The 13,384-nt window shown below is 49.3% G+C and overlaps 1 protein-coding gene across 1 annotated transcript; it reads left to right on the forward strand.

The window, feature by feature from the left end:
- Positions 1–12,988, forward strand: LOC136635650 (cholesterol 7-desaturase nvd-like). Its single transcript, XM_066610899.1, has 7 exons — positions 1–478; positions 8,040–8,231; positions 8,415–8,593; positions 9,411–9,536; positions 11,509–11,628; positions 11,730–11,906; positions 12,827–12,988. The coding sequence occupies exons 1-7, from the start codon at positions 1–3 to the stop codon at positions 12,986–12,988; spliced, it is 1,434 nt and encodes a 477-aa protein (XP_066466996.1).
- Positions 12,989–13,384: the final 396 nt, after the last annotated feature.

The raw sequence follows: 13,384 nt of genomic DNA on the forward strand, positions 1-13,384 counted from the left end.
ATGCGCCGGGGACCCGCTGGATCGTGCAGGGCGGCTGCCAGGGCGCCTCTGCAGCTGGGGCAGAGAGAGAGGCGGCGGGCCTGCCTGGCCCGCCCCGCCCCGGCGGCGGCTATAAGAGCTGGCGGCGGCCGGGCCGCCAGCGGGAGGAGCCGCAGGATGGGGCCGGTGTGGGGCGCGCTGCTCTGGGGCTGCGGCGCGGCGCTGCTTTGCCTGCTGCTGCAGGGGGCGGGGGAGCAGCCCCGGGGGCTTCTGCTGCTGCTGCCGCTGGCGGCGCTGGCGGGGGCGCTGGTCGAGATAGCCCGCCGTCCCCTGCGCCTGCTGCGGCTGCCGGAGGACGTGGGCTACTACCCTGCGCGCACCCTGCGCGGGAGCCGCCACCCCGGGCAGCAGCTGCCGCCCGTCTACCCCAACGGCTGGTTCCGCCTCCTGGACTCGGAGCAGCTGCGCCCCGGAGACGTGCGCCACGTGGCCGCGCTGGGTGAGTGCAGGCTCTGGGCCGCGGCCCGCTCTTGGCGGGCTTCTCTGCAGCCAGCGCCCTGGGCAGGGGCTTACGGGGGTGCTGGAAACCTGCACTCCCTGGACGTTTGAGGGGGACCCCCTCTGGAGCTGTCCCCCCCCCCCGTCCTGCCCTGCCTGTCTGGGGGCTGTGGCTTGGCTTGGCTTTCCTTAAACAACCCTGAACTGCACTGGGGTCGTTTGGATGGTGTGTTTTTATTGTGGTCTGCTGTGCTGAGCTTCAGAAAAGTGGCTCTGAAATACAGACATACATGCAGCCTGTTATACAATACAGGTTGAATATCATACATGCAGCCACAGGCTCCAGTCTGATATATGCTGTAGCGAAAGGGGAAGAGGGGACTCCTCCAGACGGGTGTGCTTGATCAGAAACTACAGCTGATAAGCGAGGTGCAGTGGGCAGGCAGAAAGCGAGGCAGCAGTGCCCTGACAACCATGAGAAGATAAGGGTCAACCCAGTTCTTTGCCCATTGTTCAGGATTAGGCCCTGAGTTATGGTGCCAGTTGGCCTCTCCCTGCTCTGTGTTGGCACAATCTCAGTCAACACAAGCCCCAGTGTCTGGGGTACACTGGAATAGAGTTCTGCTGGCATCATATCCTGGGTTGGTCAAGGACCTCTGAAAGTAGAGGCTTGTACAGTTGTCCAGCTGACAAATCTCTTATCTGGTCTTCTCAGCAGCATGGCTACTTTTTAACTGCCCTCGGCTTGAATTCATTTGCTTTTTCATGGAAAAGGGGGATGGCACAAATGTGGCTTCTGGATACCAAACCAAAAACAAGACACCTTGTTCTGTGTTTGATACTCTGTTTCTCTAATGCTTGACTGAGGGCCCCATCCTATCCAACTTTCCAGCTCCAGTGTAGCCACAATGCAACCCCATGCTAACACATGTTTCCATACCTTGAGAAGCCCCCAGTGACTGCCCCTCCAGGACAGGATGCAGCAAACACCCACTGGCACAACTGCATCAGCACAGGAAAATTGGATCAGATCAGGCCCTGAGGCTGCAGTCCTGTCTGTACTTGGCTGACTTTAAAGGGGAATTTGACCAAATAATGGAGGAAGAGAAGTTTGTTGCTGGTGATGTGGCACCTCCATGTTGGAAGCAGAGGCAAGAGAGAGCTACTGCCTTCATGCATTCTGGACGGCTTCCTAGAGGAATGTGGCTGGTAGCTTGATGGAACGTTGGCCTGATTCTACAAAGCTCTTCTGGTGACACTCCTCCCACCCTTCCATGATAAGTTTTACAGACTTTGTGGTAAAACATGTGTGCAGTTAGGCTGAGTGAGGATTGTAGCCAGAGTCGGTGGAAATAAAAAGACGGGGAGTGTTGGCATCTCCCCCTTACTCTCTGTGCAGAATAGGTAAATGTATCTGGCCTTGACCTGATTCCCCTTGAAAGAAGTTTGGGCTCAATCCTATCCAACTTTCCAGCACTGATGCAGCCACAATGCTGCCTGAGGTAAGGGAACAAATGTCCCCATGCCTTGAGGATGCCTCTGTGACTGCCTCCCCACTACAGGATGCAGTGCGCACCCCATCGGCATAACTGCACTGGCACTGGAAAATTGGATAGGATTGGTCCCTTTGTCTGGCTGCTGCTTTAGGTCAGGCCTGATTTTCCTTTGAGCAGTTTGCTCATTAAAGTGTCTGTGAGAGGTTAGTCATGAAGGGCAGTGGGGGAGAAACTTTTTGGTTAGTGATTTTCAACCAGTGTGCCGTGAATGGTCCATAGGTGTGTCTTGGGAGTTTGGCAAATCTATTTATTTATTAATAGAGCCATTGAGGGATGTGAACTCCCTACCAGCAGCATGGCATGCTTTGTCAATTCTCAAAAGACTGATGGTGTGCCTTGGCAAATCTTAGTGCCTTGTCAGTGTGCCGTGAGATGACAAAGGTTGAAAACTGCTGGGTTAGAGTTTGGAAGTATAAAAGAGGGAGTGTGTATGGTTGTGAATCCTTCTTTTAACTTGAGTATTTGCCTCAATGGGGGGGGGGGGCGGTGGCGATAAGCTGAGGAAATGGCTCTTAAGATTTAAAGATGAGGTAGGATGAGAATTAAACCAAGTTGATGTAGGGCATCTAGTTTGCAGTGTCATGTAAGTGTCCTCTGTAATGCTGAACTTGCCTTTTGTTTTGGTGTCACCTTCTGTGCAGTACTAAATTAACCACTGGTGTCTCCCTGTGTTTCTGGCTTGGTCTGTATGTTTTCACTGTGCAAGAGGTGTGTGGCAAACGGCTCATAGTTCTCATGGAATTCTACATGCCTGTGTTATAGTTCTCATGTGTAGTATAAATTATGCTCAGTACATTCATTCATACAAGTTCTGCCTCTAATGTATTCATTTATGTAAATTAAGTTTCCCAAGAGTTCTTCAGTTAGTAGCAGAACAAAAAACAAAAACAAAACTGGTTTCCCTTTTGACCCGTAGGCTTGCCTTTTCCTAGGGCAGCCAGAGAGAAATCACCTCAAGGGGAAAGCGTGCAGAGATAAACATTGAGGCACAGGAACTCCTTGTGACAGGAACTCATTTGTCATGCCCAGCTTTGATAATTGCTCCTGGCAGATCTAAAGATACTGAGCTCTGTGCAGACAAACACATTTGCAGGTTTCAGTCACGAAGGGCAGGGGAGCAGGTCAGAGAGGGTGATTTTATGGGTTTCTGGGTGGACTGCAGTATAGCTGGGGAGAAAAGGGGGATGAGAGGGGAACGAGAGCTGGTGCAATCAGTTAAAGCACCACCAAGTTTAGCATGGGACAGGAATAAGGCATCAACTTCAGGTCCCCAGAACATCAGAGGACGTGGGGCAGGGGCAATGCTTAATTGTGAAACTGAGTTGTTCATTTACCTTGTAAAACTACAGTTCCCAATGTTTTTATGATTGCTTAATTATTTGGGGGGGGGGCATGATGGCTTAAATAGGTTGCAAACCAGTAATGGTCAGTTCTAGTTTTGGGATACTCTTTGAAAGGAGCCAGAGATTTGTGGTGGAATGGTCCCTGGCATATCCAGTAAGCCTGGTAGCAAGACTTGGGAGGGGTCTTAAATTGGTTAATAGCTCCCTTCTGCTCCTAGGGATCTGTAGCTCTGTAGTGATGGTGGCGGTGGGGGGTTAGGGGATCTCTAGCTTATTGGATCTCTGATAAAACAAGGGCCAAACTAGCACTGAAGGATTTAACTCCTTGTTCAGAAATATCCTTGCACCCAATTCAGATTGAAGCTGGTAGGAAGAGAGCTTTACTGATAGGTGTAGCAGAATACTTGAGTATTGGCTCAGTGGAATCTCACTCTTCTGAGGGTGGGAACTTGGTCTCACTGCTCCCCACGTTTCTTTTAAGGTTATGGAGGTGCTGACTTAACTTCTCCAGCTAGGCGATGCCTCTTCTCTTTGGGACGCTGGTGCTTGCAGACAAACCTGACAACTGTCGGCTGCAGAAACTGGGATGTCTGGTTGAAAGGCAAGAAGTCCTGCAAAGTGGCAGAGACATTTGAAATCTTGGGGGTGGCTGCATCAATACAGCTGGAGGAACACAAAAGCACCCACCTTGCTGTGGGCTTGTGGCTCCCATATCTGCGGGGGGGGGGAGGGGGTACTGTGTGGCCCCACTTTAAGACCCAATATTGCATGCTTATCATCATTTGGTGGGCATTTAGAGTGGCAGCAGCGGGAGCAAGCGCCACTGAAACTGATAGGTCTTGTACCTGGGCAGGCATGTCTGGGACTGCACTGTTGGGCTTTTGGAGTTGTATAGGAGTATAACTTATCCTATACACTAGGGCTTGTGTCACCAGTGTGAGAGCTCATTGCATCACTCACATGATGGACCTCTTCCCATACCAGGCCATACAGAATAAACTACAATATCATACGCACAACCTAAATGCAGTTGCATCACAAGGTTTGGTGTAACCCCCATTAACATTATGTTATTAAGTAACATTATTTACTTAAATATATAATGGTACAGGTCACCCAACCTGTTTTCCTTTTCTGGTTATTTGGCAATAACTTTTGATAGAATACAGATATTTCAACATACGAGCATTCTGCATGAAATTCCACAGTGAATAATATGGAACATGATGGTATTATTTGAAAACACAGAGCTGATTTATCCTTATACTTCTGTGAAATAAATATATTTGTTCTTGGGTGCTGCAAAGAACCAGGAACTTAACAATCTAGAGCCTTGTTCAAGTTTGTTTGTGTTTGTTTTAACTCTCTCTATGCAGGCACATTGAACTGGTTTAGAGGAGCCTCATGCAGAGTAATAGTAAACCCTCCTCCTTGTGGTTTCACTCCTATAAAATGAATACAATAATAACTATTGAGAGAGCAGGAGTCTCTCTCTCTCTCTCTCTCTCTCTGAATTGCAATAAAGGCTTTTGACAAAGAAGGCTTGCAACAGGAAAGCAAAAACTTAATTCTGCAATTGAGAGCAGAGGGTGCTGATTCCAGGCCCATTCATCTTGAAAGTGACCACCATCACTCTTGGTGTTTTGAAGTTAGGTTCTGGTTTGGACTCCAGACAGCAAAGGCTAAAGTAGACAGGTGCCTAATCCTGCAACATTGTGGGGAGGGAAAGGGTGGAGGAGGATTGGTTATATTTCCAAATACTGAGAGGGACTATGAAATATGACAGATCCACCACAGGGGTTGGAGGGGAGCCCTTGAATACTTCCCCCTACTATGGTTCTGATCTCAGTCAAAACTCACCATGCTATTTTTTTTACTTAAAGAACAAGCAAGCCCTTGCATTGATATATTTTTTCCTCAATGAAGTCTCTCTCTCTCTCTCTCTCTCTCTCTCTCTCATTTTTACCAGGTTATTTGCACAGCTTCCTGGAGGAGGAGGAGAGGTCTCAAAGACTTCTTCCCATGATGGATATATTAGTTCAGGAACAGTGCATGTCTGTCTGTATACTAACTTCTGGAGAGCCCCTCTTGGGAAGGGCTATTCCTTTCATGGCCTGCTCACAAACTTCCTGGAGAAGCCCTGCTGGCCCCTGTATTTCGTGAGCCAGATGGGCCTCTTGACTTGATCCAGCAGGTGCATCTTAAGCATTGAAGAATTGAGTGACATTTGCATTTGATCTTGGACTGGTTATACTTATGGTGGGCTTCATCTCCACTTGGTGTCTTGGCTCTTGCTGTGACTGCAGGCTTGAGGCGGCTGCCTCTGGCTGACAGCTCTGTTGTCTTCCTCCATGAACGAGCAGCTCAGTGCCACTCTTCAGAGGAGCTGTCAGCAGGTTCGGTAACCCTTTCTCCAATTCTGTGTCCCAAGCCAGAACAAGAAAAGCTGGTTGGGGACACAGAGCATGCCAGAGTGGGGCATGGGGGTCACTTCATTCACTCTTGTACTGGTTGGGTCCTTATCTGTGATTTATGGCAGTGAGGATAGGTTGAATGGTGGCTAAGCCCCAAGATCACCAGCCAGCTGTCTTGCAGTGGGCAGTTCTGATGTACTGCCACCAAGCTTTTTGCGCCACCCATCAAAACCAGGCTGTGGAGAATAATTAGCTTCTGTGACAAAGACAAGGCAACTTCTTTCTCGAATAAGGCGTGCCTTGTTTCTTAATTATAGAAGCCAATGCCTTCAAAAATGATGTTGACTATTTTATTAGCTTTTAGAAAGCACACTGTACATCGGGCTAAGCTTAAACTATTCAGAGCTGTCCGTTTTACTTGGAAGTACTCCTGCCTCCCCCCAATTTAAGCTTAAAGGAACAGGGACCCCAACACTCTGTCCCCATTCAGCATGACTCCCTCTATGTGCTGTGATGTTTGATCCTTTATAGAGTAAACTTCATGCCCTGAGTTCTGACTGTTAAGTGTAAGAATGTTCCATTTCTGCTCATCAGCTTCTGTACATGTGCATCAAATTTTAGCTCTGTGAGTGGCCTGGAATGGCCTCATAACTGTTTGGGGGCTACTGAGGTGCCTGTGTTTGTATCTGAGAGATGCAACTATCTAATCATTTTCCAGTCTTTGTTTACAAAAAGTCTCAGAGCCCTTGTTTGCCTGTTGGTGTTTTAGCAAGCTTGTGACTCTTAGGCCCAGATCCTAACCAACTTTCCAGCACTGGCACAGCTGTCCCAAAGGGGCATGTGCTGCATCCTGCAGTTGGGTGGCAGTCATGGAGGCCTCCTCAAGGTAAGGGCATGCTTGTTCCCTTACCTCACTGCTGGAAAGTAGGATTGCACCCTTCATGTCCTACTTATATGTTCAAGGCAACTAACTGATGGCACTAAAAAAAAACCCCAAGCAGCCAATGGCATGCACACCACTGCAGCATAAAGCAGAGTGATGTGGAAGGTTCTGGCTTCTGTGCAACAGTTTAAGGTGCTCTGCCTAATTCTGGGCAGAGTCTTGTTGCTAAATCCTACAGTGGGTGGCAGCTGCTGAGTGTTCTCTCTGGTTCCTTTCACTGGTGCCAAGTGTGCCTGTGGGCTTTGGACACCTCCAGTGCTATTCTGTTATCTGTGTTAACCACATTAACCCATTTATAAGATGTTGCAACACTCTTGTTATAAGCTTGCGGTGGGTGAGCTGATTCTGGAACAGGGAAAGGGCAAGGGGAAGTGGGGAGTGTTTTGTGCAAGTCAGTGTAGCTGGCTGAATGTTCAGCTTGCTGCTGTTGTGCTGGCATCATCCTGACAGAAGCTGCAATGGAAGCCAAGAGGAAGAGTTGGCAGCTGCAGCTGGGCTTGCAACACCTTTGTAGCCCACATTGCCTCCAGAAGCATGTGCTACCAAACTCCATGTAGTGTTCAGACCTGTATTTTTGGAAACCAAGCAAATATTACAAAGACACTGTTGGCCCTTTCTCCAAAGGAAGCCTGAGCCCAGCTAATGCTGTGTGCCTGGAACTTCTTGCTGCTCACAAGTGAGACCCAAGCACACATGTAAAGGACTCTGTAAAGGACTCGATTGCTCCACATCTACTTTCACTGCTGCAGGGAGCCCTGCTGCAGTCGCGCCGGGCTCCCTGCAGCCCCCCTGAGTGGCACGATTCTGGGGATCGTGCCGCTGCCTTCCCCTGCCCCTGTTGCCTCCCCCCTCCCCCCCACGCAAGAACTTAGTGGCTCTCAAACTCTCCCAAAGAGTTTGAGAACCACTGCCTTACCTTGAGGAGGCTTCCATGACTGCCCCCCAACTGCGAGATGCAGCACATGCCCCACAGGCACAACTATGCCTGTGCTAGAAAGTTGGTTAGGATTGCGCCATAAGACTGTAATCCTATCCACACTGACCTGGGAGAAAGCCAGATATGATATGGGACCTGGGAGAAAGCTATGAATGGAACGTCTGAGTAGACAGGCTCCAAGTCTCCCATGCAAGGTCTTGCAGGCCCATCCCCACCTGCCTACGTAGCCACTGGCAGCATGTCTATGCCAGCTCACAGCTGGGGGGGGCTGACTCTTGCAAGAAGCCACCCAGAGCAAAGCCACAGTCAACACCTCCCCCTGAGCACAGGGTCCCTTCCCTAACCTTTGTCCTCCTCTCTACCCTGCAGGGGAACATTTTGCCGTGTTCCGGGGCCTAGACGGGAAGGCGTACGTGGTTGATGCCTACTGCCCTCACCTTGGTGCCAACCTGGCTGTGGGTGGCCAGGTAGTGGGAAGAAGCTGCATAGAATGCCCCTTTCATGGCTGGCAGTTCAACGGGGAGGATGGCAAGTGCACCAGAATCCCGTATGCCGAGACAGGTGATTTTTCATTTTGTGGGTGCGGGTGTCTTGCTACTCTTTCAGTATGTGGCCTCTTCCTGTAAACAAGCAGCATTTCTCTGAGTTGTTTAAAAGCGTGGGGGGGATTTAAACTTTAAAAGTGGAGGTCGGGGCAGACAAGTCCTCGTTACTGTGGCTCTGACCTCCCCCTCCCTTCTCCAGTGCCTGAATGCGCAAAGATAAAGGTCTGGCCATCCTGTGAAGTTGCCGGCATAGTTGCTGTCTGGTACCACTGCGATGGGATCGACCCCACATGGCAAATCCCGGAGCTGGAGAAGGTGTCCTCCCAAAAGTGGGTGTTCCGCGGAGTCACTGAGCACTTCGTCAATGCGCACATTGAGGTATGAATCTGGCAAATACCCTCCTACTTTCAGGAGAGGTGGGCTGAGTGGGCAAAAAGAGGTTCTTGTCCCAATTAGCTTACAGTCTAAACTCGCAGTGGCCAACCTTTCAATCTTAGGGCTCCTGGACTTTCACCATTGTATAGAGGAAGGAATTTTAGCTGGTGCAGCTTCTTCTCTGCAAGATGACAAGCTGCACTTGCTGAAATTCCTGCTTCAACGTCCAGAAGCCCTAAAGTCCAGGAGCTGTGAACAGCTAACCACCCCTGGTCTAAATGGAGATGGGAAAGGGGAAATGGAGGGAATCAAGGCCAGGCCCACAAGCTCAGCTAGGACCAGAACTGGGGAGGGGGCATGTGCAGGGTTTGCCATAGCTGCAAGCAGGGATGGGGAGTTTGAATGGAAGCATAATGCTGTGAGAATGCAACTCTTCTCTGGAATGATGTCTCTTGGGGGGGGGGGAAAGCTGTGTGATTTCATCTGCCATCATCCTTGGTTCTTTTCTCATCCCTCTCACTGCACTCCTCTAATAAGTACAGTAGTACAAAACGCTCATGGCCCCTTGGGAATGCTGGGGGCTTTCTTCTGGCTTTACTTACCAGCAAAGTGTGTGCATGGCATGGTTCTCAGGGTTGATTCCCACCATCCCTGGTTCTGAAGGCCTTTGGTCACGGGGCCAGGAAAGTCTGGAGGGCCCCTGGAGAGTGGCCTCCAGTCGATGCTGAGCTCGGCAGACCTGTGGCTGGACTGGAGGATGAGGCAGCTGCAGGCGTTCATTGAACATTTGGTTAACTGCTGTCCTGTCCCATCACACTAGGAAGTTCCTGAGAATGCTGCAGATACAGCCCACCTCTCCTTCCTCCATAAACCCTCCTTCCTGAGTGGAGCGGACCTGCGATGCATCAACTCTAAACTCTGGAGCTTTTTCAAGCACTCCTGGCAGGTAACTGGGCTGGGCTCTCTTTCAGCAAGGATTTGCTAGAGATTTAGTTGTGCCAAAGGATGTGTGCTGGGGGTGACCCCACAACTCTGCCAGTGGGTCATTGACTAGTTTTGTTCAGAATTCACCCTTCAGATTAGCCAGCAGTTTTTAAAGTTGCTACTTTTTTATTAATTTCTAGATTTTCTCATAAACAATTTTAATGAACATCAGGTATCTATCTGATATTTTGCATTTATGTATTACACAGTAGGCCTTTGTACCTGTCTGAAAGGTGACGTAAGAGTTTGTTCTACCACACCGTGCCTTGGCTAACCCTTCTCGGAGTGGCGTTGACTCCTTATTGCACCATTTGGTTGCAATCAGTAGTTTTTCAGCACTTAACACTCTGTGTTCTGATCTAAGAACACCTTTTAGGTATCTTGGCAGCCTTAGAGGGGTGGCCTGGCTAGGCTCTCTCATCATTTCTGCAAGAGTAAAAGATACATAATTCCCCATAATTTCCTTTCACCAACAGTGCTTAACATGTGCCGGCACCACAAGATTGAACACAGTTCCCTTGCCTAGGGCCATATATTTTTGCCAGTAGAGTTGGAGTTGTGTATCAGAAATACCACATTTTGCAGTGACTTTTTTCGGTTCGCACAGAGAGAGGATACCACACACCTTTGGTGGCTTGCACTACAGGGCTTCATTTATATTTTCTTCCAGTTAATAGCATCATTTTATCCTTGCCTATTAATACCAATTTCAGGACTATACTATAAAGCAGTGACAGTATAATTTTTCATACAGTTTTCCTGTAACTTGTATGTTCCAACTCAGATAAATCAAGAGCTGTAATTCCTCTTTTGACACTACTGCATGTTATGCTCTAAACCAGGGCTGCCCAAACCCCGGCCCTGGGGCCACATGCAGCCCTCAAGGCCTCTCAATGCAGCCCTCAGGGAGCCCCCAGTCTCCAATGAGCCTCTGGCCCTTGGGAGACTTGCTGGAGCTTGCACTGGCTGGACGCAACTGCTCTCAGCGTGAGGGTGACTGTTTGACCTTTTGCATGAGCTGTGGGATGAGGGCTCCCTCCACTGCTTCCTGTTTCACATCTGTGATGCAGTAGCAGCAGCAAAGGAAAGGCCAGCCTTGCTTTGTGCAAGACCTTTTATAGGCCTTGAGCTATTGCAAGACCTTCATTCATTCATATAAGTTGCATCTCTAATAAATTCATTTATGTAAATTTATTCAAATTTTAAATGTAAATTAATTCTTTTTTCCTCCGGCCCCCAACACAGTGTCAGAGAGATGATGTGGCCCTCCTGCCAAAAACTTTGGACACCCCTGCTCTAAACGGCTGGTTTAAGGTGCACCCACAAATTATAAGCAAACCTGGATGGTAACTCCCACCTTGGCCTGTGGCATTCTAGAATGTTCTGCATTTATCTCTTTCATCAGGTTGTACAGCCGGTTATTTTATTAGATACAAACACACTTGGCACTGTGGCTTGTGCGCGGAGCTGCTATTTGTCTTTTATCTCATGCTGCTGATGCAATTGCAGCTGAATTTGGTTCAAGGCAAGCTTTGATTTGGCTCCATCTCTTTATTTTTTTATTTTTGCTGAATCTGCTGAATAAACTAGAATTGCAGAACAAATGCCTTCAGTGATTTTCAGCCTTTTTTGTCTCATGGCACGCTGACAAGGTACTAAAATTGTCAAGGCACACCATCATTTTTTTGACAATTGACCCACTGTGCTGTTAGTGGGGAGCTCACATCCCCATTGGCCCTACTGACCCTCCCCCCAGCTCTCACAGCTCATCTGCAGACCATTCGCGGCACACCAGTGAAACACAAAATGGCTGCCTTAGGAGTTTAACTGTTCAGACTGTGCCTCTGGGCCATAGTTCTCATTTAGCTTGGTTCAGGGCTGTGCCAGGAGTGGGAGAACCCCTTGTCAATCAGTTTTCTCCTGGACTCTCCCAGGCAGAGTGGCAGCCGGAACCCAAGCCCAACACCCACTGTTCCGTGCTGAATGTGAAGCACAGCGTGACGATCTTTGGCAGACACTTCTCCCTGCTGGCCTTGAGTGTCTCAGCCAGGCAGGTAGGTGTGCCAGTCGCAGAAGTGACAGTCTCACAAATGACTCAAGATCTGTAAGGTCACAATGATGCCCATTAAGTCTCTCTCCTGCCTGCATGTGCCAGGTGGGGCCCGGACTGGTGTTTCTGACCTTTAAGCACGCTTTCCTGGGCCAAGGTGTCATGGTTCACAGCATAACGCCTGTGGAGCCTCTCCAGCAGCAAGTGACCCACCGGATCTACTACCAGAGACACATCCCAGCTGTCTTCCCCAAGTTTCTATTGTGGGCAGAATCCATCCAGGTGAGTGTGGCGAGTGGAGACAGGGACGCAAGCAGACTGAGCACCTTGGGGAATGCAGGGCAGGTCTGGACTGCACAGCAGTGGAAGGACAGGACCCACAAGGGCAGACCTCCAAGGCACACTGGCTATGTCCTTCACACGGTCCTGAGGTGCCTTGAGTTGGATTCTTCTGTATAGCCTTCCATAAACACAGATGTCAATCATTAGCAAGTTGATAACTAGATCAGCTTCAATAGACTTGGAAACTTGATCATTAAATGTTGAGTTTGGAAAGGGAGGGAGACTCCTACAGTTGTTTGATGTTCCAGACCCCTTTAGTTCTGCTCCAGCTCTGTTTTGGTCTGGGACAGAATCTCGCATGTGACAGCAGACTTCGTTATGTGCCTTCCTTTTGGCTTGGTCTAGTTTAAAAAACGTTTCTAAGCGTAAGCCCCTTTGAATGCAGTGGGACTAACGTCAGCGTGGACATTTATAGGATAGCATTTTTGGGCTACAAGTACATAGGTACTACCTGGGCTGTCTGTATGTCTCAACCCATAATGGCACAGAATACCCACTGGCTATAATACTTGGCTACAGGACCATGATTGTGATCCTCTACGCTGAAAGTGGGAGGTGAAATCTCCAAAGCTGGGGGAGGGGGCCAGGTGGAGAGTGAGTGAGCATGCAGGTGGTCTGTGGGTGGTTTCAACATCTTGCACACAGCTCCTTAAGTCTCCCCATCACTAGAAAAAATGTGGAAGTGACCGAAGCAGCCTTGTGTAATGCATCCTGGAGTAGGCTTGCACCTCTCAGTATGTAAAGCTGTTGGGGGCATGGTTGTGGCTGCTCCTTATTCCACAGGCTCTCTTTCTTTTGTGCTCCCCCACTCTCTTCATTCCTGTGCTGATCTCTCTCTCTCTCTCTCTCTCTCTCCCCAGTTTGAACGGGACATTATGGTCTGGAATAACAAGCGCTTTGCTGCCAAGCCACTCCTTGTGAAGGAGGATGGGCCTATCCAGAAGCACAGGCGTTGGTTCTCCCAGTTCTACAGCGAGAACAGTCCCAGACTCACAAGTCACAAGAAGACATTGGACTGGTGAAGGCATCTCAGACTCATTCCTGCCAGTCAGGTCAGGCTGAATAAGGGGCACTGTGAACTCTCAGGTCCTCTGTCTATTGCTAGACAATTTTGTGTTGCAAGGATTGAGTGGGAGCCTACGATCAAGGTTGGTTGGCCATCCGGAACACTTGTGGACTGCTATTGCCCCACGTTTAATTCTGGGAAATGATTCCAAAGCACTGATCTCTCAATGCTTTTAGATAGTGTTGTGGGAATCTGTTTTTTAAAAAGGACTTTGCAGCCTCTCTGCAGTGTGCGTGTGTGTGTGTGTGTGGGGGGGGGGGAGGTGTCTATTCTAGTGGGCTCTGCAGCTTGGGGCACTTGTGCACTGGTCCTAGCTGTGGGTGATGACCCCAAAGATCTGACACTTTGGGTC

The sequence above is a fragment of the Tiliqua scincoides genome, chromosome 16, assembly GCF_035046505.1.
Source record: "Tiliqua scincoides isolate rTilSci1 chromosome 16, rTilSci1.hap2, whole genome shotgun sequence".
Lineage (NCBI taxonomy): Eukaryota > Metazoa > Chordata > Lepidosauria > Squamata > Scincidae > Tiliqua > Tiliqua scincoides.